Raw genomic sequence first — 24,042 nt, 5'->3', positions numbered from 1 at the left:
CTGTGACCTGTTCCCAGGTGGAGGCTGTAGGGCTGTTTTTATAGTCTCAATACCTAACCCGGTGTCACTTACTGACAACACGTGTCTGCAATATGAGTGAATGACGACGGAGGGATGGGTGAGGGAATGACTGACATTGGCTGAGTAGATGGTGGATCAATATTAGGTGGGTGTATGTACAGGTGAATGGATGGGAGGAAGGATGGATGGGTGAATGGATGACTCATACACAGTCCACACTTAATTACCCCAATTCTCAAATTCAAAAGTACCGGTAGTTACAGATACATACAGATCCCTTTGTATGCATGTCACTACCCCTACTCCCCCAAAACAAACAAACAAACAAAAAAAAACAACAACAACCTGGTTTGAGAGCACTGAACAGTTGGGAGATAAAGAATCTAATATCGTCAAAACTGGTTTGGCTCAGTGGTAGAGCGTCGGTCTGCAGACTGAAAGGTCCCAGGTTCAATTCCGGTCAGGGGCATGTACGTTGGTTGCGGGCACATCCCCGGTAGGGGGTGTGCAAGAGGCAGCTGGTCGATGTTTCTCTCTCATCGACATTTCTAGCTGTCTATCCCTCTCTCCTCCTCTCTGTAAAAAATCAATAAAATATATTAAAAAAAAAAAAAAAAGAATCTAATATCATCTCTCCCTCCACCCTCCCATGAACTCAAGGTATGATCCTGGGCCAGCCTCTTGCTTTCTCATCCGAAATACAAGGAAGTTGGGTGGGTGATATTTGAGGCCCTTTCCAGTCCTAAATTTCCATAATACTATGGCGATCCACCCACCCCAATCAGACTTATCTAAATAATCGCACAAAAACACCACTTCATGCTGGAGAAACACAGTCCTAATAAACTAAGCAAAACCAAATGCCCTCCAATATCCTGTAGTGAACTATAAAATGTCCCCTAAAATCACATTTTCCCCTTGAAACAGGATGTAGGAAAAAATATTTTCCTAATAAATCCTTTTAAAGTGCAAAGGAAAGCATTTATTCTGTGATTTGCCATCCAACTCAATAAAAAGCCGGGGACCCGGTCGTCCTAATTACGGGAGATACTGTCCACGAGCGGAGGGGGAAGGCGTCTCGGCTGGGAACCGAGATGCTGGGCCCTTCCTCCGTCGCTGAAGCCGGCCACGGCTGGCCACGCTCTCTGGAGCGCGTTGCCGAGCGCGCACCGAGCAGTTTATTCCTGCCATTATGCCGGGGAAACCAGTAAATGAGCTTTTATGAGGTGATTTATGAAACTCCTGGGGTGGACCAAGTGAGTGCTGGGAAGAAGTGGCACCAACTTCCAAACCCGTGGGGGTGAGGGGAGAGAGAGGACTTGAACTTTGGGAACTGTTAATGACCGGTTACAAGCGGTGTCTTTTCAGACGGGCCAAGCGAAGCGGGATGATGGTTCCTTAGGAGAGGCAGGCAGGGCTGGAAGAGGTCAGAGGGGCGCTGCCTTATCCTTCGGGCATGGGAAAGCCTCCTCCGGGAGGAACCCTGTAAGGTAGGGGTGTCGAACTCAATCAGAGAAGGGGCCAAAATCTAAAATCCAGCCTAAATCGCGGGCCGAATGGTTTACTGAACAGTCATAAACTGTCATTGTGATGGAAACGCAGCGGAGTGCAGTGATGACAGCGAGGTGCGGGCCACATTGCAAGGCCTGGAGGGACGGATTTGGCCCGCGGGCCTTGTGTTTGACACATGTGCTGTAAGGGAAGTGACCCCGTCTCCCGGATTTCTGTAGCCCCTCGGGGTGTTACAAGGAGCAGGCCCAGGGCTGTTGTGAAAGGAATGGAAAAGCCTGGATCTGTTTGTCTGGAGCCGTGGTCGGCAAACTCATTAGTCCACAGAGCCAAATACCAACAGCACAACGATTAAAATTTCTTTGGAGAGCCACATGTTTTAAACTTAAACTTCTTCCAACGCCACTTCTTGAAAATAGACTCGCCCAGGCTGTGGTATTTTGTGGAAAAGCCACACTCCAGGGGCCGAAGAGCCGCATGTGGCTCGCGAGCCCAGCTCATGATCACTCACCTTTCTGTTGGAGCAGACCCCCTATGGTAAGGCAGAAGGCGTCCAAACCGGAACGCCTGGAACGTGTGACTATGTTGATTCATGGCCAGGGCGAATGGGGCCGCAGACGGAATGAAGGTTGTTCATCAGCTGGCCTCCAGAGCGGGAGGCTATCCTGGACCGCCTGGGTGGGCCCCACGCCATCACAGGGGTCCCTGCATGTGGAAGAGAAAGGAGGGGTCAAGCTGATGGGTTGTAAAAAGGACTCGCCCCACTATTGCTGGCTTTGGAGATGGAAGAAGGGGCCACGGGCCCAGAAAGGTGGCAGCTTCTAGGAGCCAGAGAAGGCAACGTGGAGTCCCTCCTACAGTTTTCAGAAAGAAAACAGCTCTGCCCACACCCATTGTGAGATTTTGGCCTCTAGAACAAGAAGCTAGCAAATGTGCTTTGCTTTAAGCTATTGTGTTTGTGCTAATTTGTTATAGGAAAACTAGCCCCAACTGTCAGAATATATCCTGACAGTCACATTTGAACATCATGACTCTGGACGCTGAGCCATAGCTGACTGGACCAGGCGCAAACGTCTGTCCCTATCTGGGCCAACTCAGAATCTGGGCTTGGAATCCATGCAGCTATGATTAGAAGCGTATAAACTCAGGAGCTGACGGGGGCCCGTGTTCGGCCACGTGAAGTGAGAACCAGAGGAGGCTGGTTTGCAGAGATAATTATATTGGGGGAGAGAGAGGTCTGGTAGCGTTCTAGTGCCTAGCTCCCTCCCAAGGTGAAGTACAAGTATGCTGAACAGATTCCTCCCGCTGACGTCTGCAGAAGAGCCATGTCCTCAGCTCAGAAACGTAGAAAGACAGCTCCAACCAACTGAAAAATGCAGGCTGCTGGCCGTCCTCCAACAGCCAGATGACTAGTACTGGCTCCGGGGGGGAGAAGAGGGAGGTGGAACGTGTATTTAGGAAGAAATCCCTGCTCACAGAAGCAGAAGTGGTGAGTAGGTGTTCCTGTGTTTCACACATTTCCCAGACAAGGCTCAGAGAGGTAAAGCCGCTCCCTTAAAGTCACCCAGCTGGTGAGCAGGGAAGCTGGAATCCAATCCCAGATCGCTCAGTTTCCAAATCTCAGGTGTTTTTTGTTTGTTCGTTTGCTTTTCCCATGACTCATTCTTGGCTATTTCCTGGGATTCTTCTCCTTTTTTATTTTTTAAACTAGAACTGTCTAGTGTCCAGAAGCTTCAGGTGTGATATGGATGAAATTTAACACTGTAGCTTCCCATTGTCCCCCGAAGCCTTATGCCCACTGGCGCCCACTCTGTGTGGCTCCTGCGGACTGCATACCAGCAGCACTGCGTGCTCAGCAGCCCATGGGCTGACTCGGCCTCATGTCCGGGCTTGGAGTTCCCAAGCAGGAATGGTGGTAAGAGAAGGATGTGCCCAATGGTCTTGCTTTGTCGGTATCTGGATATCGGTTTCATAGTGTGATTATGCTGCAGCAGCACCCACCACGCATTCCCATGGACAGCGAGGACAAAGGGTGCCTTCGAGCTGCCAGCACACGTACTTGGCTAACCATGCCCCATGGCATCTTCTCTAGGGACCAGGCCAATGAGCCCTGGACTATTGTTGGTTGTCATGGCAGAAGATAAAGAGAGCAGTGAAGCACGTGGGATTTCTTACATTTGCAACACACATTGCTTGTTATGGCCCAGTCAGCCATCGGTAGGTCAAGCAATTATCACCCCCTCCTGGGGAGAGGCCCTGCCTCTGAGGGAACGACAGAGACCACCGCAGACGGTCTCCCGTTTCTGTATTATCGTGGCATGTTCATGATTCCATGCGTCCAGAAAACTCGGGTGTCTCATGCTACCCAAGAATCCCCACTTCCAGGCACTGGTGAAGGAAACAAATTTTCCACTCAGCAAAAGCCTGCTTACACCGCCTTTCCCCAGGCAGCAGGGCCTTTCTAAGGGATGTGACAATGACTTCTGGGTGGCTGGTGGCTATTTCTCACCCACAGCACACGTGTCCTGGGTTGCAACACACACCCTTTCTCGCCGAAGCTGCACTTAGGACGTCTATGAAAGTCCCCAAATGAATCCACGCTGCCCGCATCTATCCCAATGGAGCGGAGGAGGGCTGGAGGGGCCTGTACTTGGGAACTCTACACCTTGCTGTCTTCCAGAGAAGAGCGCCTGACCCAATGAATGAAATATCGTTACTGACGAAACCTCCTTTAGGGGCTGGGCAGCCTGTAGCATCCCTCCACCCTGCTCTTCCTTTTTACATCTACATCCCCTCAGCTCTATGGGGTTTCAAATAGTTACAGCCCACTGTCAACTGAAGGCCCTTTGCTCTTGGGGGTTAAGAGAATAAAATAAAAAGAAGGCTGACAGGGAAATTTCATAGCCCACGGTCTGGGGGAAGACTAAGGAATGGTCTCCCCGCCGACTTTCCTAGGGGTAGCATGTACTTGTGGTCATGTGAGCCTTGTATAGCCTGATGTTTTCAGCTCACTTGTGCGTCCTCTCCACAATCTTCTTCGCTTTTACACATCCAGAGAAAACTTAGACCTTTGTTCCCACTCTCTGCGCCTCCTCACCCCCCCAAAAAACAACAACAACAACAACAACAACACACAGAAAACCTCCACAACTGCACCAGACACACTATGCACATTGAAGATTTGGTGTAGCTCAGCCCTCTCCCACTCAAAACCCTCCCCTATGACCTGGCCTCCTTCCTGGGTGCTGGTCCCCTCTTACCCTAATTCACTCCCCAGCTCTTTACCTCTTTGGCTCTGCCCCAGCCTTACCGTCAAAGGCAAAGACTCACTAGCGTCTCCATTACACAAAGGCCCATTTATGCAATACAGAATCATTGGCAGAGATTTGTCATTTCTTTCTCACTTTCTCTCTTTCTCCATAAGCAAAACAAAACTGTATGTGGGAAAAGGGGGAGCGGGTGTGCGCGTCTCGGGGGTTCGGGGCGCCGCGGGAACACGCCTCGCAGGCAGGGGCCGGAACCTTTCTGCCCGCGTCGCCGGCGGCGGGCGGAGGCCGGAACCTTTCTGCCCGCGTCGCCGGCGGCGGGCGGAGGCCGGAACCTATCTGCTCGCGTCGCCGGCGGCGGGCGGAGGCGTGCAGCGACGGACCAGTCCTCCAGCGGCCGGTCCTCGCAGTGGTCGCCGGCTGCTGACGTGGGCCAGCCGGTGCGGGGCTGTGAGCGCGGGCCGCGATGGCGGTGGACATCACCCTGCTGTTCCGGGCCAGCGTCAAGACCGTGAAGACCCGGAACAAGGCGCTGGGAGTGGCGGTGGGCGGCGGGGTCGACGGCAGCCGCGACGAGCTGTTCCGCCGCACCCCCCGGCCCAAGGGCGACTTCTCCAGCCGCGCGCGCGAAGTGGTGAGCTGGTTGCTATGGAAACGGAGGGCAGGGGGTGGGCTCGGGCCGGCGACGGGGACCCCGGAACCCGGACCAGACCAGTCCCTGTCCCGCGAGCGTGTGTGCAGGAAGCGCCTGGCGAAAAGGGGTCGGGAGCGGGGGCGGGAGGGTTTGCCGGGAGCCCACAGCTGTCTCGGGGAGGGAACAGCCTCCACTGGAAGGATGGGGACGGGTATTGGGGAGCACATTGCTCGGGCGGGGCGGGGGTAGGGGGGAAAGACACCCGGGAATCCCAGTTCGCTGAGCTCAGGGGCCGCTTCGAGCGAGGGTGAGCTCGCTGTCACCGCAGCGCTGAACGCTGGGAGCTTCCCCGCGGCCCCCGCTTCCCGTGGCCGCACCGACCACAGTGCATTCGCTCCAGCGCTTTTCGTTTCGCGCTCCTCTCTCCCTCCCTCCCTCCCTCGCCCCGCACCCCTTCCTCCCCTCACCCCCCGCGCGTGGAGGTCAAAGATCGCGTCCCGCTGACCTCTCCCTTCCCCTGGCCTCCTGCAGCCGATTAGGGCCCCGCAAGGGATCAGTTTGTCTGGAGGCTGGTGTACGGTCGCCTTTCACAAACACTCCACGGTGCTGCCATCGAACCTGCCTTCTGTTATCTGGACGCGGCAGGCTTTGGTCCGGGAGAGCAGGGACCTTTCCCCGCGGGAAAGGTTGCTTAGTGTATGGTTAGTATGGAGTGAAGATAAAAGTGAACAGATGGCTGTCGGTCTTCCCCACGAAGCTGCAGGGGGAGAGGACACTCTGTAAAGGGGTGTTGGCCTCGGTCACCCTTGTGTCCTTGCTTTTGTGCAGCCCGACACATACACAGCTCCGTCTGGACTCTTTAAGAAATAAAAGTGCAAAGTTCCTAAAGACGGTTCAGAGGTGCCAGTGAAGCTTACGTCTCACTGATTTCATGGTGAACCCACTTCTGTTTGGCACAGTCCAATACCTGGCACTTTGCAGATTTTTTAAATGAATATATGTATGCATGCTTTAATGAGTGGCAGTTTGCAGGGGCTATTCAAGCATTGGCAGGGGGCGGGGTTGACCAGATGTTTGCTGATGGGCTTATAGCACATTTTGAAAGGACTGGTGAAGGAAACAAACATTCACCAAACAAGGGCCATCAAGCCTAGTGGCTGTGTGGGGCACAGAGGAAACGTGTTCACTGAGTGCTAGGAAGGGCTGTGCAGAGGCAGTGAGTCCTGAATCAGGCCTTGGAAGAGGAGGGGATGGTTTCTGGGCCGACAGGGTGAAGAGGGCCCCTCAGGCTGAGAAGAGTTAGTTACACACAAAGGCGTGGAGATAGGTGACTGTATGCTTGCTTCGCTTCATATATACTCAGTGCATGTCTGCCCATTCAATTACCAACAAGTTGGTAACGATATTTCACATGTTGCTTTATAAGGGAGAAACTTATATCTGAACAGCTGCCAACAATGATGAACTTGATTGGTTGAACTTACTGGGGCTGTGGGAATGTTGGGGAGAGTGGAGAGAGGACGAGGACTTGGATTTAGAAGACTTACATTTGAAACTGGGTTCTGCCCCTTAGAAGTGGGTGACTTGGACAAGTCCCATTACCTGAGCCTCATTTTCCCTTTCTATAAAAGGGGCATGATAATACTTTAACGGATAATCAAATCTTTAGGCTCTTATGAGACCACATGTATAATAAGGAACCGTACCGATTCTTATTGCTCCCCTTCTCCCCTACCTCAACTCCACGTCGGCTGTTTAGACTATTTTCGTCATTGGTGTCAAGCTGTCTTCCCTACAGCTTTCTTGTACTTTCATTCCTTGCTTGCAAAGGGGAACCAAGAAAGTTCATGAAGGAGTCAGAGAAAATTCGGTGCGGGTACTAATAGCCTCAATAGCGGAGACAGCAGCATGCCTCCGTCCAGGTGAGATGCTTGGTCAGTGATGGCAGACGTGTGGCCAGGATGCCCGCTGATTTCCCAGCAGATCTGTGCAGCTCAGAGCCCTCCACAGCGTCATGCCCCAGACAGCCATTGCCTGTTCTTGGGCCTGCCCTTCTAGTTACAATCTGCTGGACATCTCACCTGACAGAGCAGAAAGAGAACCTGTGTACCTAACGCTGAGCCACGTGCACTTTATGTTCTTCGTGTACTAAGAGGGTCTTAAGTTCCTGTTGTTCAGGCTTCTCATTTTAATGGTGGGACAACTAATACCCAGGTCAGTGAAATGACTTGCCCAGAGTCCCATTGTCTGAGCTCATGGCACAGAGTCTGAAGTAGAAGCCAGGTGCGCGAATGCTATTTATTATGCCCCCAACCCTCATCCTCCCACCTTTCATTTCCACCATAATTTTAAACCAAAAATTCATTTTGGGGGCTTTAGAATGGCGGTGAGTCTCCTTCTAAAGTTAATACTGAATTCATAACTGGAGACTGAATGGTTTTTAGAGCAGAAAGACGTGAATTGGATGTCTCTTACTTATTTTATGAATTTGAATGCCTCTTACTTACTGTATGAACTTGGGCAAGATACTTAGCCTCTGTTTCCTCATTCCAAAATAGAGTAATAGCAATCATACAAGGTTGTTACGCAGATGGAATGAGAGAAAGTATGCAAGTACCTGCACAAGTGTGAATTCTTTTGGTTGCAAATGACAATAATTAATAATGTAAATTAACCTGAGCAAAATGAAGATGCCTAGCTTAGGCAGCTGGGAAACAGGCTGGAGCTTCTTTTCCTAGCTCTTCCAGGAAAGGACTCTGGTTGGCTCCGATTGGATCCTGAGCTCTCGTTTATGGCATCAGAGGGATAAGATTCTTCAAATGGCCCAGGTCATATGTCTGCTCCAATGGGTGGGTTGAATACTATGGTTGTTGCCCTACCAGGACCTCGGAGGGGAGTGCTTCTTCTGGGAGTATGGGGTGAGGGATGTTGGGCAGGCAAATCCAACAAAAACAGCCTTCAGAGTGTCTAGCACGGTGCCCGACTTGCCATCACCCTACCTGCCTGGTTGTCTTCAACTCGGGGGAATGAAAACTGGAATGGGGAGCTTCTGATGACAGGCTGTGGATGTGGGGATGTGCCTGGGGGTGCCTCAGGGGACAGCTCTTCATTTTCTTACTGACTTAAAAAAGTTACCGAGGCCAAGGAATGCTCCACGGGAGAAACCAAGGCGCCTCTACGCAGCCAGACTGTCCAGGCAGCAGAGGCCAATGAAAAGCACAGGAGACCTGTGTTGTAGCTCCAGGCTGGCCACTAAGTGGGAGGCCACGTACTCTCGGGGCCTCAGGTTCCACGTTGGTATGACTGAGAGCTTAGACGGCAGTGAGTCCTGTTAGGATGTTTTGGTTACATATAAGGTAACAGTGGCCCTGAGTTGTTGGGAATTCTATTTTCAGAGTAGGCTTGCTGATAAGGTTCTTTCTATTATACATTGCTTTCATGAAAGCTAACCGTGGTTTATTTTTTATTTTTTTAGGAATTGGTTATCTTGAATTGTTGGCTGAAATTCAAAGTGATTTGAAGCCAGATGATCTGGTCCCTACTTCTCCGACCTCAGCTGCTCTCACTCCTTTTTTACTCTACTCCCAACCCCTCGCCTCTGCCTTTCTCACACCACCGGGCACACTTCTCCCTCAGGCCTTTGCATGTGGTGTTCCTTCTATGTGAACATTTTCCTCCCAGATTCAACCTGGTTTGATTGTCAGGTGTCTGCTCAAATGTTGCCTGAATGAGACCTTCCTCTTCTGCCCTGCATAAAGCAGCTTCCCTTTTCTGTACCTTACTCTGCTTTATTCTTTTCATTATCTAACACTTTGAGTGTCCATTTATTTATCATTTACCTATAGAATATATGCTTCCTGAAAACAAAGACTTTGTGCTTTTTAGCACTGAATTCGTAGGCCCTAAGGATATCGGTGCTCAATAAATAGTTCTTGAATGAATTGAGGAGTGTCAATGCACAGGGTCACTTTGCTTTCAGTTTTGCAGCTAACTGATGTCTGTCCAGGGCTCCATCCAGCTCTAGGAATGAGCGATCCTAATATTCCTTAATAGTACACAGCATACATTTACAGTTAGTGCAGCCCCTGGAGTAAACATTAGATAGAAAGTGCTTTTCTTTTATGAAATGAAGTAAATGTGTTCTATTATAGAGATGTGTTCCTACCTCAGTCTAATGGGGAAGCAGACACACAGATAGCATAACAACGCGGGTATAAGTGACAGCCGCAACTCTGAGCGTGATTCCAGTCCTCCCTGGTTTGCTTCTGAGACGTTTGTTGTCCTCGGTGCCAAATTTGGGACCTAAAGGTTGAGCTGGAAATAGCCTTTGTTCAAGGATTAAGTATAGCTCTGCCTAAACAGGATGTCAGCCAAGGGCGCAGGGTTTGAAAAAGCCATATCAGGCAGCAGGTGTCAGGATCAGCCAGAAGCCAAAAGGACAGGTGACGGGGCCCAGCAGGACAGGAGTAGATCAGGAAACCGCAGGTTTAGGATGCAGGCATCGAACAGAACGTGAGCATATTGAATCATATCTTTTTTGTTGTTCTCTTTAACGCAGAAACCTTTTTGCAGATGAAATAAGGAGCAGCTCTGGTTAGGGCTTGGTTAGGGTGTGGGGGGAGAGGTGAGGCAGCCTGCTCTCTACCCCCTTACTCCCTTCTGGAGCCAACGGAAGTGCTCAGGGACACAGTGGTCAGAAACCATTGTGTTAACGCTCTCCACGGCCTCTGTTAGCTGCACGATGCTGTGTTCTATGAATTGTAATAACCGAGTGTATCTTGTAAACCAGTGTTTCCCAAACTTTTGACATATGTGTACCCCTTCTATAATTTTCGTAACGCTGGGTACCCCTCGTACTCATGAGAACGTAGAATGAGGCGCAGCTAAGCACGGCGCAGTGCATATCCCCACCAAACTCTTCCCGTGCCCCTGGGGGTGCGCGGACCGCACTTTGGGAAACGCTGTAAATGTAAGCAGAACACAGTGCTGGAGGCTTCATGATGTTACTAGTGAGCCCCTGCCCAGCCAGTGTGGCCAGTGACGGAGTGTGTGGAGAGCTGAGGTCTGCTTCACGGGCCAGCCGGCTCTGGCAGGGCCTCCCTTCACCCGGTGAGAAATACAGGCATGTGAGCCTCACTGGACTGCAGCTGGAGGCAGAGACTCGCTAGGCCAGTGGTCAGCAAACTGCGGCTCGCGAGCCCCATGCGGTTCACGAGCCACGGTTTGCCACTCTGTTGACTCAGTGAGTTTGCCGACCACTGCGCTAGGCCCTTCTGCATGCCAGGCTCTTATGCAGAGTCTTCTTCTCAATGCGCTTTCTAAATCCTGGTAATGCCCGCAGCCCATGTCGTAGCAGCAGGGCGCTCAGGGATGATCAGTCCCTCTCCTCCTTCATGCCAAGAGAAATCTGCACCGGGTCGAGTTCCCGGTTTCCTAGTTGGCAATCACCAACAGTGCATCGTGTCGCGTGCTTGGGCGGGGCTGCTGAAGTGGTCTCCTCGGGTGACACTGCCAATTCTTCCTGCCAGGATCTGGCTCTGCCTCACAGCGGAGGGTAGACTCATCTGTCAGGACAGCTGTCGGCTGAGTTCACACCAGCTTGTGTAAAAGTCAGAATACAAGTTTACTTATTTGCTTGGAGCACTGTGACTCATAGGAGGGCACAAATTTTGCAAACTCAGTTTATTTTTGAGCGTCTGCTGTAGATCAGGCACTCTGTTAGGACTTGACATACGTGATCTCATTTAATTTTTCTCTTTTTGGGGGTTGGGAAGATGATGTGTGATTTTACAATAGTGATTGTATTGTGAGTAATATTCTAGAATTCATACACACTCAATGTTTGAGGTTTCTTCTTCATGGAAATCCACATGGGCTCCCTCTGGTGGGTGGAGCGTCAGCAGTCCGTAGCGGTTCATTACGGCATGTATTATGAAAAGCCTAATGTGTTTAAGACATATTAGGTTGGAAGTTGGCTTAAAAAGAGGCCCCCGGGGAACCTCCAATAGGCAGTGAGTGAGCAGAGGGGTGAAAGTTAGACGTGTTGAGTGAACGCATGTCACACAGATATGGAAAGCGGTGGCACGGTTGTAATTCTAAACTCAATAGCACGTTTTTCTTCCTGACTTTCAGGGTCTCGAGGTCTGTAAATCCTGGAGTGTGCCAGCTCCTGCTTGTCCCAGGGGAACGTAGGCTGCTTGTCAGGACTTCCTTCTGGAGCCCTGAGCTGTGCGCACGTTCCTGTTCAAATTCCTCTTTGCCTTTAGACAGATGATGTGCAAACCCCGGGAAACTGAGCGTTTGCCTTCCAGTCTACGTAGAAGTGACAACAGCGTATCTTGACTCAGAGACAGTGAGAAAATAATTAAAAAGCATGTTTTTATTATAAATACTTTTAGAGTTTGCCACTAAGTAACTGTGTTTTTGGAGACCTCACCTAACCTCCCTTTTGTTTTTGGTTCATTTTTTTCATCTTGTTTGTTTAATGAGAGGCTTTGGCTCCATAATTCTTAAGGACCTTTCAACAGGGGCCCCATGACTCAGTGCTCTCCTTTCCACATGTTCTCCCCCAAAAAGATGTTTGATTGTTAGAGAGAAGGAGGGAAGGAGGGAGGAAGAGAGAAACACCAATCAGTTGCTTCCTATACACATCCTGACCAGGAATTGAACTGGCAACCTTTTGGTATATGGGACAATGCTCCAACCAAGTGAGCTACCCAGGACCAGGGTGCCAGATATATTTTTAGTCTAGAGACCTGGTGCACGAATTCGTGCACAGGTGAGGTCCCGAGGGGTGTGGGGCCAGATGCAATTGACCCTCTGGGAGGGCAGTAGGGTACCTTTGCCAGCCTGGGATCTGGATCCATCCCACTGATGTTCATGCTGGTTGTCGGGAGCCGCCTGACAGCTGCTTTTATATCATTTCTTTTTTGTGGAGCGTCTAGGGAGGGGAAATGGCCACTGTGGCAGAGGCTGACTTTCAGGAGGCCGGCGGTGCTGTCAGGATCATGCTGGCGGCCCTGGTCCCTTGATGCCTGGCCCATTCTCCGGAGATTGGACCTGCAGGACTACTGAGGGAGTGAGCGGCTGCCCCTGATAGGGTTGGTCAGCTGAGCAGTGCTCCTGTTGTGGGAGCGCACTGACCACCAGGGGCAGCTCCTGTGTTGAGCGTCTGCCCCCGCTGGTCATAGCGACCGGTGGTTGTTCTGGTTGTTTGGTTGCATAGGCTTTTATATAGATAGATGCTTTTTGCAATGACAACTACCTAGTCCTTGCTTTGTGCTATTCTGCCTTCCTTCCCCATCCCAAGTTCCTATGTACTCAGAATTTTTCACCTAGATTAAAAAAAAAAAAAAAAAAAAAAAGTTTTTCGGAGTTCTCATTTGGTATGTTTCCACAAATTATTTGATTATCCCTAATATGCAAATAGACCAAACGGTGGAGCAACCAGTTGCTATGACATGTGCTGACCTCCAGGGGGCAGAGCACAGAACATGGCGGGCATCAGCCATGGTGGGGTGGTAGAGCAGGTAAGCGGGAGTGCCAGATGAAGGTGGGGTGCTGGTTGCTGTCATCGGGGCAAGCCTCTGGTGGTTACTGAAAATTCTTTGCTCCTTTGTGCTCCCGTCTGCCTAGCGCTTGCACCTGCTGCTGGTGCCCAGCACCGGCCCTGATCACTCAGCACCATCAGCGGGTGTGGGCAGGGCTTCCAGCCCCTATTGCCCCTCAGGGCTTCTCTACCTCCCCCTGCTCCTGAGAGGCACCTGCCTCTCACACACACTGCTGGTGCCAGAGCCACCATTCACACCCACTGTTGATGCTGGCCCTGCTTGCACCCACAGCTGGTGCCAGTTCTGATCACTTGGTGGGTGCTATTAGTGGGTGCGAGTGGCGGTTGCTGGCCCTGATTGCTCTTGAGGGCTTCTTCACCTCCCCCTGCTCCTGAGGGGTGATTGGGGCAGCAGCTGCCACTCGCACCCACTGACTCCACTGGCCCTAATTGCTCTGTGCCATCAATGAGTGTAAATGGAACGGGGTTGCAGGCAGACAAGGAATTGGGGGCCGCAGTGGGAGGGGCTGGGCAGGGGCGCAGAGGATGGGCTGAGACCCGCCTTTGTGTCACTGCAGCTTCGCAGCACATAGTTCCTTTTAAGGTGCATGAATTTGTGCACTTGGCCCTTGGTATCCTATATAATAAAAGCCTAATATGCTAAGTGTCCAACCATTTGTTCGACCATTCAACCAGTTGCTATGACACACACTGACCACTAGGGGGGCAGATGCCTATCTTGCCCAGTCCCAATCGGTTGAACCCCTGCATCAAGCTAACCTACTGGGCAGATGCCTATCTTGCCCAGTCCCAATCGGTTGAACCCCTGCATCAAGCTAACCTACTGGTCAGAGCATCTGACCAGTAGGTTAGCTTGATGCAGGGGTTCAACCGATTGGGACTGGGCAAGATAGGCTGGACACACCCGGGAGCCCTCCCACGGTTCCTCTGCAGCCCCATCGTGCACTGGTGGGGTCTCTTGGCCTGGCCTGCACCCTCTTACAATCCGGAACTCCTCGGGGAATGTTGGAGAGCCAGTTTCAGCCCAATCGCTGCAGGCCAGGCTGAGGAACCCCGCCAGTGCACGAATCTGTGCACCAGGCCCCTAGGATTCTTACAATGGATTTTTATCAATGGGGCATGTTTCTGAGATTAACTAATTTAAAATCTGATTATAAAAGTCATAAGAGCTCAGCCCAGTTGAGCATCCACACATGATCCAAGAGGTCCCGGGTTCAGTTCCCTGTCAGGGCATATGCCTGGGTGGAGGGCTCGATCCACAGTAGGGGGTGTGCAGGAGGCAGCCAACCAGTGATGGTTCTCATCAACATTTCTATCTCTCTATCCTTCTTTCCTTCCCTCTCTTTCTAAAAATCAATAAAAACACTTTAAAAAAAAAAGTAGGAAGAGCTCATTAAACAGAATAAAGAAGAAAATAAAGTTCACATAAAATATTGACCAGAAATAACCACGGTTATAATTTTGATGTATATCTTCCCAAACATTTTTCCTATTAAATAAAAACAGCATTTTTTTCCTATGATGTTATGTAGCCCCTCTTTTTTTCTCTTCTTGCCTTTTTTACTTAGTGTAATATGGACATTTTCCACATCCATATAAGCATATTGTTCTGTGTCACCAATTTATTTGGCTGCATTGCTTTTGAAATGAAAAACAGAACAGAACAAGAAAGATGCAGTAGGAAACGAATTAATATCTTTTGATTAGAAAACTCATGAGTAAGCAGTATTTATTAAATATTAAATGCACAGTGGGGGTCCATCCTTAAAGGAAGACTGCGGTAAAACCTGTAAAGGGGGTAATTTTCCTGTAACTCAGCTGGATTTTCAGTTCAGGTTTTCTTAACTTATCCAAGAAAATCACCTACAAATGTTGCATCGATGTCTTAGCTTTCTGGCTGTCATTCCAAAAAATAATAAATGATAATAATAGCTACCACTTGTTGAACATCTACTCTGCCTGGCACTGGCTGGAAGCTTTGTAAATGGGTTGACTGTCCTTGCAAGTCAGGCCCCTTTACTCATGAAGAAGCCACGCTCAGAAGGTTCAGTGGCCCGCCCGGGATGAAGCAGCGACGATGGCAGTGTGTGTGTGCCCGGGCTGCCTGCTGCCCCCCAGGCTCCCTGAGTGCAGGGCGTGCGCGTGGCGAGTGCTGCCGCAGGGCTTGGACTGCCCTTCATTTGCCATTGCCCAGTTCGGCTCTGGCCGCTTCCTCTGTGACGCTGTCAGAGCGTCCGCTGTCCTTAGGAGCGTGTTTTGGACCATAAGTCACACACATGAAAGTGCCCAACCAGGGGGATCCAGTTGCCGCCAAACCAAACTTTAAAAAAATCAACAATTACCTTCTACAGATTTATTTGTTTTTCTGTATTTTAATAGTGATTTTAATAATGTAGTATTAAAGTACACTTTGGGGGGAGAGGGGAAAAAGTTATGGTTTTAGTTATATGATAAGGAAGAAGACCCAACGTACAGCCATATAAAAAAGTGTAAGTCTTTTTCATCAGTGGGGCACTGTTTTGTTTTTTGTTTATTTGTTCATCCAACAGTCACCCTATGGCTGAGGTGACTTTTCAGAATTGCCCAGGGAGGCGCCGGCTGGCCCTTGGATGTGGGCTCCCCTAGGGCAGGGCCATGGGGGGGGGGGGGGGGGGGGGGGGGGCTGGCAGCTCCCTTCTGATGTGGGCCATCAGCAGGCAGATCTGGAAGCTGAGGGAAATGCGGGCCTCGCTCCTGAAGGCACAGGTCTGCCACACTTCCTTTAAGAGTGTTGGGGAGATTGAATGCCACACTGTATATACAGCTGCTAGCACCTGTCTTGCACAATACAGATTCTGATTAGATGGCAACTACATTGTTATTAGTTGAGTACCCCTGAGTAAAGAAGGCACCTAGATTGCTCTTTGGATAGAAAGGTGAGTATGCCTTTCACCTGGCCATGAATAGACTTACCCTCTGGAAAGGGCATTCATTCATTCATTCATTCATTCATTCATTCAGTAAGTATTCATTGAGCACCTGCTATAGACTGCACTGTCTTTGCCACTGGGGATAAAGCAAAAATAAGAAAATCTCTGCTTTCATGAAGCTTATTTGCTAATGGGAAACTTACAGTAAATAAGGGAACATACATAAAAACATGTATGTCAGGTAGTGGTAAGTAAACTCGTAAGTATAAGACCTAGTCATATGTAATTAGAGGATTCGTCAGAGGAACTTGAAGAATACAGAGGACAGAGAGGTTAGTCGAGTGAGGCTGAGAGGAGACTTCTGGGGGGGTGACATTTAGGCTGGCCTCATCGATTTCCGTGTGGGAACAGGAAGGAGAAGCGGGCCAGGAACATGCCAGAGGCCCCGGGTGGGAAAGCTCAGTGAGCTGGGAGGAGTAGAAGCAGGTAGTGTGCCCCGTCTTACCCCTTGGCCCTTCCTGATCCACCCACCTTTCCTCTCTGCCCTTGTCTGAGTAAACTTCTCTCTCAGGATAAGTTTACTATCGATAGCTGTCTGACTTCCGGCTGGGCTTAGCCAGCGGGAGGCTCCAGCAGGAGAGGGAAGGGCTGGAAGAGAGGCGTTGGCTTGGGAACTGGCAGAGGCTTTGCATCCACAGTCTGTGGCTCCTGAGGTGGCTGCCCACAGCCCCGCAGTGTCTCCCTGTGTGTGTGAAGCATCCTCGGGCTAGGATGGGTTAACCAGTGGGCTGGTCCCAGCCAGCAGTGGACGGATTGCCTGGCAGCCCCAGCCCTAAGAGACAGGGCCACAGGGGCCGCCTCCTCACGAGCAGGCCTGGGGTCCATGCATCTCTGCCTCTTTACTTAAGATATATTTCTCTTCCCTTTCTAGCTCAGCGTTCCAACAGGCAAAAGTCAATAATTTGAGGCTCACACAGATTTTCTCTTAGCGATGTGGCAGTTTATGCTTTTCTTCCAAATAAGCCCTGAAAGGTGAGAGGTGGTAAATGGCTCTTGTGGCATTTTTGACTCTAAATCTGAACTGGAATGGAGCCTGTAACCCATTATCAGGTTCTGAGCCAAGCTGTCTCTCGCCTGTTTTTGTTTCAGTGGGAATGTGTGTTTTTCTTCTGTCAGTGGGCAGTTTACCTACCTAATATACCTAATATTAAGAGGGAATTATATAATGAATACTTGATGTGAAGGGACTAGTTAAATACTTCAATTCCAAGGGATTCCATTAAAGTAATAAGGAAATTACATTTAATTTTAAATGGTAGAAAGATTTTTTAAATGTTATTGCTATTAAGCATGTATTACACACACTCAACCCACTTTTTGCAAACGAATTCCCAAAGCACAGTTCATCTTTATATAGGTGGAAAGGAAATATTCTTGCAAAATGTGTAGTTTGATGTCTTCTTCCTAACTGCAGAGAGAAACATACTTTTCCAAAGAATAGAATGTGATGGTTGATTGGAAACTTTTGGAGTTACAGGCTTTTAGTTCTACCTCTTGAAATAAGAAAATATATATAAATGGGTCCCCAGATGAGGGCGTGGTGGGGTGCTTTATAGCCCTAATTGACTCCAGACATAGAGGCTGTGATTTGTAAGCAAGCAGTGACAAGAGGGAGTTAAATCAAAATTAAGGGAAAGAAATAAAAAGAAATATCAAGGAGAGGTGATAAATTTTCTGAAAGTGTCTACAACCTATCTGTGGGCAGGTGGCAGATGTGTGACTGCATCTCAGTTATGTCAGAAGATGAAATCTGGAAGCATTTCTGCGCTAAAAAAGACCTCTCTCTCTCACATCCGTCACTCAGTACCGTTCAGTCAGCACAGGCGTGTTCGCGTCTGTGCTTTTCCATGACTCACCTGTCAGCAAACATCAGTGTCTCCCATGGCATTCAGGAGGTGATGTGTTGGGAGGCTGGCTTTCTGTTTATAGCTTGGCATTCTGTTGAAGTTCCAGCTTATGTAAATAACGTCCTCGGAAGTGGAGCCTCCCAGACGCCGGCCTCACTGAGCGCCCTTTTGGCCGTTTCTGTCTCCCTTTTCCGACCCGCGAGGACAGGGTCTGTGCTCCGCAGCCCGGCCCAGCACAGCGCTCGGAGGGAACACACATCCAGGAAATGAGTGGAGTGAATAAGCGCCGTGCTTCCCCTTCCTCACCTGTCCCACTGTGGCCATGGGGGTTCAGACCCGCGCCGTCTAGAGCCTGAGCTGGACAGCACTGGAGCCGCCTCCACGGGCCCAGCCCCTGTGCAGAACGCGCTTCCTCCTGGGGCTGCAAAGCTAAGGCGTTCAGTGCTCATTCCCCACGATGGGTGCTTGGCTGCTGTCCAGAGGTCTTCGTACTTAGCTGTGAAAGGACCCGCCCACTTTTCCTTTACCTCCCACACTGCCCCGGACCCTCCCGCCCCCTTTAACAGGCCCTCTGTCCGCAGCCTCCTCCTGTGTCTCCTGCTGTGTCTCCTGCTTAGATGGCATTCTTTCCTGTACGTACTCACATTCTGCCATCTTTAAAGGTACAGCATGTCCCATACTGGTCTCCTGAACTCAAATCATTTGCTGCCAGTATCACTCAGTAAGCAAGGGACCGTGTGCGGCTGTGACAGCTTCGCCCTGTGGTTTTGTGTTGCTGTCTAATGCTGGCATTGTTGCTTCCCCTTCAGAGGGCTGTGATGACCCCCAAACTATGCTGCTCGCTTCTGAGCACGGGGCTGGGGAAGGAGAGGTAGGACTCTGGCTTGGTGCTGGTGGGTGTTTTCCTCAGTGGGCCTGGGAGCCGATGTGGCGGCCGTTAACTAGGACTGGCACCACACCATGGTCATCTCTGCATGTCCAGCGCCTGGCGCCAAGCCCGCCCATGGTAGGCATTCGGTATGTGGTGTGTAAATAATGAATAAAGGACATCCCCGCACATTTGTTTTCTAGTTTGACTGAAGAATCAGCATAGGGGATTTTACGTCTTCTAAAAGCAATAAAAACTGAGCTTTTTTCATCATTGATAGTTCTTCTGCCTGCCTTTCCTTCATACCTAAATGGAAATCAATTTCCTCTAATTATTTTCTTTGTGAAATTGGAGAACAGCTGTTTAGTCACCTCCTTATAAATAACCTTTCAACAAGTTACACAGCCTCTAGGACTTGCTTTCTCCAGATTGAATTATCCTCAAACCCCCCCCCCCCTTTTTTTTTTTAAATAAGCACTTATTATTTCTTTTTCTAGTTCCTTATGAAACTTGATTTTTTCATCAGTGTACCCAGGGTACCCCCTGAGGGCCTGGCGAGTACTGTCTGGATGGAAGGCCTCTGAGTCTCAGGCTCTGTTTGTGTTTTGGTCTTCCCTGTTGCCTCTGAAAAATGCCCACTGCTAAAAAGCTGTAACTTTTGTCCACTCTCACCTGCTGTGTGTGTGTGTGTGTGTGTGTGTGTGTGTGTGTACGCACGCGCATTTTAAATGTGTAGCTTGATATTCTTCCCACAAACACACATGCTGTACAGGAGTCTTCTGGTTACAAGCTACAGAGAACCCATGTAAATTGCCTCAGTGACAAGGGAACGCATTGACTTACACCACTGAAGAGTCTAGTGTATGACTTACCTCCGACGGCTGACCCGGTGGACAGGGCGTCTCCGGAGGCCCCTGGTCTGTAGCGTCTCGGTAGCGGGAGCTGCAGCTCCGGGGCCCGCTTTCCCGCAGGGCCCACCCGGCGGGGAGAGGCTCCGCGCTCCGGCTTCCCACCGGAGCCTCGGACTCCGTCCTTCTCTCTGGCTCCCACGGCGGCGTGTGCCTGTCCTGAATCCACCGTCTCCGAGGGGAGGCGCACTGCTTGGCCTACGAGGACCAGACGCTTGGCTGGGACTAGGGGAGCTGCTCCTGGAAGCAGGGAGCGGGGAAGTGGGTGGCCAACGATAGGTGTGCATTGCTTTCTAAGTCAGCCGTCGCCAACCTCTCGGTCCACAGCGGCCCACAGACCACCGGATGGCGACCACTGCTCTAAGTTGTGCCCTCACTCCACCTGAGGTGGTTCACACCGCTTTGACCTGAGGGGTTTCTGAGGATGGATTTTTCATTCACTTAGTCACTCTTTATTGAGCACCGGCATTTGCCAGCGTGCAGCCAGGTGCTGGTGCACGAACTCAGTGAGACGGTGACACTCAGGGTCCAGACCAGGAGACACTCAGGGTCCAGTGGAAAGACAGCCTCAGAGGCAGATAGTGACAGCGGGTGTGGAGAGTGCGCTGTTGAAGAGGGAGAAGTGAGCTCAGTGGGAGGGGCTTCACAGGAGGGCTTCCGAGGACAGGTGAGCTTTGAGCTGAGCCGTGAGGGGTGAAAGGAACTTTCTAGAATGGGGAAGGAAGAGCCTTCTGAAGGCCATGGTGGACCCTCAGGAGTTTCAGCAGGGGCCTGGCAGGATCAGGTGTGGGTGTTTGAAAGGCCATTCTGCTGGCCGTCGGTGGGCTCAGCAGAGGCGAGGACCAGCAAGGAGGAAGTCAGTTGAGCTATTGCAGTTATCCAGTCCAGTCCAGACGCAGAGGCCTGAACTAAACCAGCGGCCACAGGGACAGGACAGGTCTCCAGTGCGTTTGACAGGCTTCGGCACTTGTTGGGCGTGGGAGATGGAAATCAACGGTTCTAGATTCTTCACCCAGTGTGGGTGGCCCGGTGGTCAGGTGAATTCAGTTTTTTGTTATTTGAGATGCTTGCTGAGCACCTCAGACACACATGTATGAGGCAGTTGTAAATACAGAAACAGACGTCAGGAAGGTTTCTGAGCTGGAGCTGCAGATCGAGAGACATGGAGGTGGAGGGTGAAGGCCTGAGGAGGGAGCACTGGCCAGGATTGCTGGGCAGCGGCATGTGAGAGGCCGGCAGAGGCCTGGGCGGCAGAGAAGGGCTGTGGAGGAGTTAGTTATGTGAGTCCTGCCACCTCATCCACCTCTTCTGACCTGGATAAAGGTGATGTCAGCGGGGATGGTTTGTGGGATGGACTCTGGGCTCTTCTGGCTACTGGCGTGTCACTTGTGGGAAAATTACGTAACCTCATTTTCTGATCTATGTAACGGGGATGCAGTAGTGCGTTATTTTGGAGGATTCAGAGAGTAAAGCACTTTGAAAGTGCTTGGCACATAGGAGGTGCTATAAAGTGTTTGCTAAGTAAACCCAGAAACCAAGAAACACATCTGTGTGCCCTGCATCTGTGCCTCTGTCTGTGCTTCTGGCTCACTGGCTAGTTAATCTGAAACCCACAGTGAGTTTATTTGGACTTCAGTGATCTGCTCTTCTGGAAACTGGTGGTTCCAGTGCAGCAACACAAGTGCTGACTTCTCGAGGCTTTTCCAGAGTATTGATGGAATTATTTTTTTCTAATGGCTATGAATGGCACCTCTGACGTTGATGTACTTCTCTTTGTTTCTTGTACACGTCACATGTTTGTAAATATTCCATAATCCCTCCTAGCATACAGCTTTCCCTTCCTTCTCCTCTTTGTTTTAAAGTCTCCTTCCCAGAATCATTGCTAATGTCCTGGAATGCTGTGTGAGTTGCTCCCCGCATTTGGGCCAGCTCCTGGCATGTTACTTTTAATCAGGCTCCTTTTCTCATCCATCCGGGGGGATTGGCAGTGTTTTCAGCTCCTCCCGATTATGGTCAGGAATATGAACTTGCTGTCTTTTCTTCTTCCTCTTCCATTTTCCCAAGTACATGTCTCAAACCACTGATGAGATCTATTTGCCCACAATAACATAAGCAGGCACGGAGCTTAAGTCTGACTTAAAGGACTATTGTACAGAGTCTCCTCCTCCATTAACGTTTGTTAAAGTCTAGATTACAGTATTGCAGCACACGGGGTGCGAGTATGTCGCCGAACTTCTACCATCATTGAACGAGACATCGTGTGTGTTCATTTTTAAACAACTGGGTGGGTCACTTTTTTATTTATTACGAACACAAACACTGATACCAGCAACTGACATGTGAAAGGAAAACAGGCAATAGTGATGAAAACCATTTAATGATTAGTGAGGAAACAAATATTGTTTAATGAAAATAAAAACCATGTCTAAAGGGCCTAATGCTGACTTTTGGAAATATAACCATGTTGTGGTCTGCTGTGTGCCCTCTGTCCCGTACAGTAGATATTGTTTAAAATTGCTTGGGAACTGGAGCTTGCAATTGTGAGCCTGGAATGTCCTGCAGATAATTAAGTTGTGGTCAGGCTTTGGAAAAATAAAAAGTTCTCGAACTATGATTTTATAAACATGCTACAATAACATTTCTTTATATTTAACAGTTTCTTATAGAAAGCTGATACTCTCATGAGGCATTGATTAAAGGTAAAACATCAAGAAAGAAAAAATATTAAATTAAAACTTCACTTAGGATGTTGACAGTTGGCTTGTAATATTAAACAGATGTTGTATGTTCCTGGGGATATTCTTCTTTCTGAACTGGATTGCTAAGTTGTATTTTTTTTTTTTAATGACAACTACAAATTTTTGATCAGTTAATAATTTTAAACGCCCTTTCTCCAGTCTTCTGTATCCCAACTTCGTCTGGCGTCTGAGTCCTTGCCGTGGTGATGATGGTGAAACGCGCGGTCTCTTCCAGCCTCTCACTTTCTTTTTCTCTTTCCCCTCCGATGCTCTTCTGATTTCGGGATGCATTCTTGGGATTGATTCCTTGAAATCATTTTAGGATCCTCGGGTGGAATTCTACCCTTTTAAATTCACGTCTTTAGTTTACCTCCATGTAAGCTTGGTGCTGGCCTGTGAACGCGGAGCTGACCTCATTGTGGCATTGTGTCTGTGCGGTCACTTCGTGGACGTCTGTGTCCCGCGCCTGCAGATGGCCTGCGCCCCCGTGCTGTGGGGCCAGAGAAATGTCAGTGAGGCACCTACAGGAACCCAGGCCGTGGGGCGAGAAGAGGTTCAGTATGTTCTTTTTGCCTAGAAGGACTTTGCCCTCGTAGGCAAATCACACGGACTCCAGAAAAGGCGCCGGGTGGGGTGGAGGGGGAGTGGGTGAGTGGGCAGATTGTGGCCATCAGAGTCAGGCTGGATTTTGCAGGAGGAGGTGAAGACATTTTGCATCTTCGAAGATTCTTCTAATCTATTTGCAAGATGAGATACGTTGTTCATTGTTGTGTCTGGGCTAATGAAAATGTTTAAATGCTGAGGATCACGTTAATTGTAAGTCCGACGTATGGGACATCCTCCATTTTCTGAAAGCTGTATTTCACCAGGAGAAGAGCCGCTGATTAACCTGGGGGCAGTGTAGCTGGTTTGGATAGGTTTATTTATCTTGGAGCTGTGTGTGGTTTGCACAGTCTTCTTTTTGGAATCCGTGTTTTTCTCTGCAGATCCCACTTGGGAAGCTCTGATTTGGGGCCTAAGTATATGGAAGGCACTTCCAATAAACACAAACAAAGGCCCGCTACACTGTCTGAACAAACCCGACAGCATATCTTATCATATCAAACCGGAGCTATGTGAATAATGAATTCACTTTTCATAGCACACTATTTAAATGTGATTGATTTGTTCTTTATAGCTAACGGTATCCATGTTTTAAAGTGTCCTGTTTCTTAAAATTTGTTTTAGAAGCAAAAATCTTTTTTATATGAAAAGTGCATTTTTATTTACAAGTACACATTCCCAGTGTTTAACGTTTGTTCTCTGGCTTACTGTTTTAGAATTATTCTTCTCTTATACTGTGTGTGTGAAAGAAGGGAGAGGAAACTTCTGTGCACGATGTAGACTTAGCAGATTATTTGAATTGAATCCCTGCCATATTCTCCTAGAAATTCGAGATGCTAATTAGCGTGCCCTTTTGGAAAGACTTGGGAACTTTATATGCAAAAATACTATGGAAGTTTAACGTAATTTGTTACTCTAGAGAGAACCATCCATGTTAGCGTAAGAATCTGCAAAGCAGTAAAGCAGTGTCTAAGGTTTCCATCAGTTGACTTGTTTTGGAGCTTGCTATTATTTCGTCCCATGTTTTGCTATAAAGGAGTGCTGCACATATTTTAAATAGTTCTCTCTCACCAGAATTAATAATACAGATTTAAGTAGAAAATGCTGTT

At 49.4% G+C, this 24,042-nt stretch overlaps 1 protein-coding gene across 1 annotated transcript in view; it reads left to right on the top strand.

The window, feature by feature from the left end:
- The first annotated feature begins 5,173 nt into the window (after positions 1 to 5,173).
- The window catches only part of STX18 (syntaxin 18), a 73,027-nt gene continuing 54,158 nt past the window's right edge, over positions 5,174 to 24,042 (top strand). The window contains exon 1 of the mRNA XM_036420667.2: positions 5,174 to 5,430. Within this exon, the coding sequence (XP_036276560.1) occupies positions 5,263 to 5,430 (168 nt within the window). The 5' untranslated portion in view covers positions 5,174 to 5,262. The remainder of the gene's footprint in view (positions 5,431 to 24,042) is intronic.

This window comes from Pipistrellus kuhlii, unplaced genomic scaffold, assembly GCF_014108245.1.
Source record: "Pipistrellus kuhlii isolate mPipKuh1 unplaced genomic scaffold, mPipKuh1.p scaffold_m20_p_1, whole genome shotgun sequence".
In the NCBI taxonomy this organism is placed as follows: Eukaryota; Metazoa; Chordata; class Mammalia; order Chiroptera; family Vespertilionidae; genus Pipistrellus; species Pipistrellus kuhlii.
The sequence above is the reverse complement of the archived record's forward strand: the minus strand, read 5'-3'. Positions and strand labels throughout refer to the sequence as shown.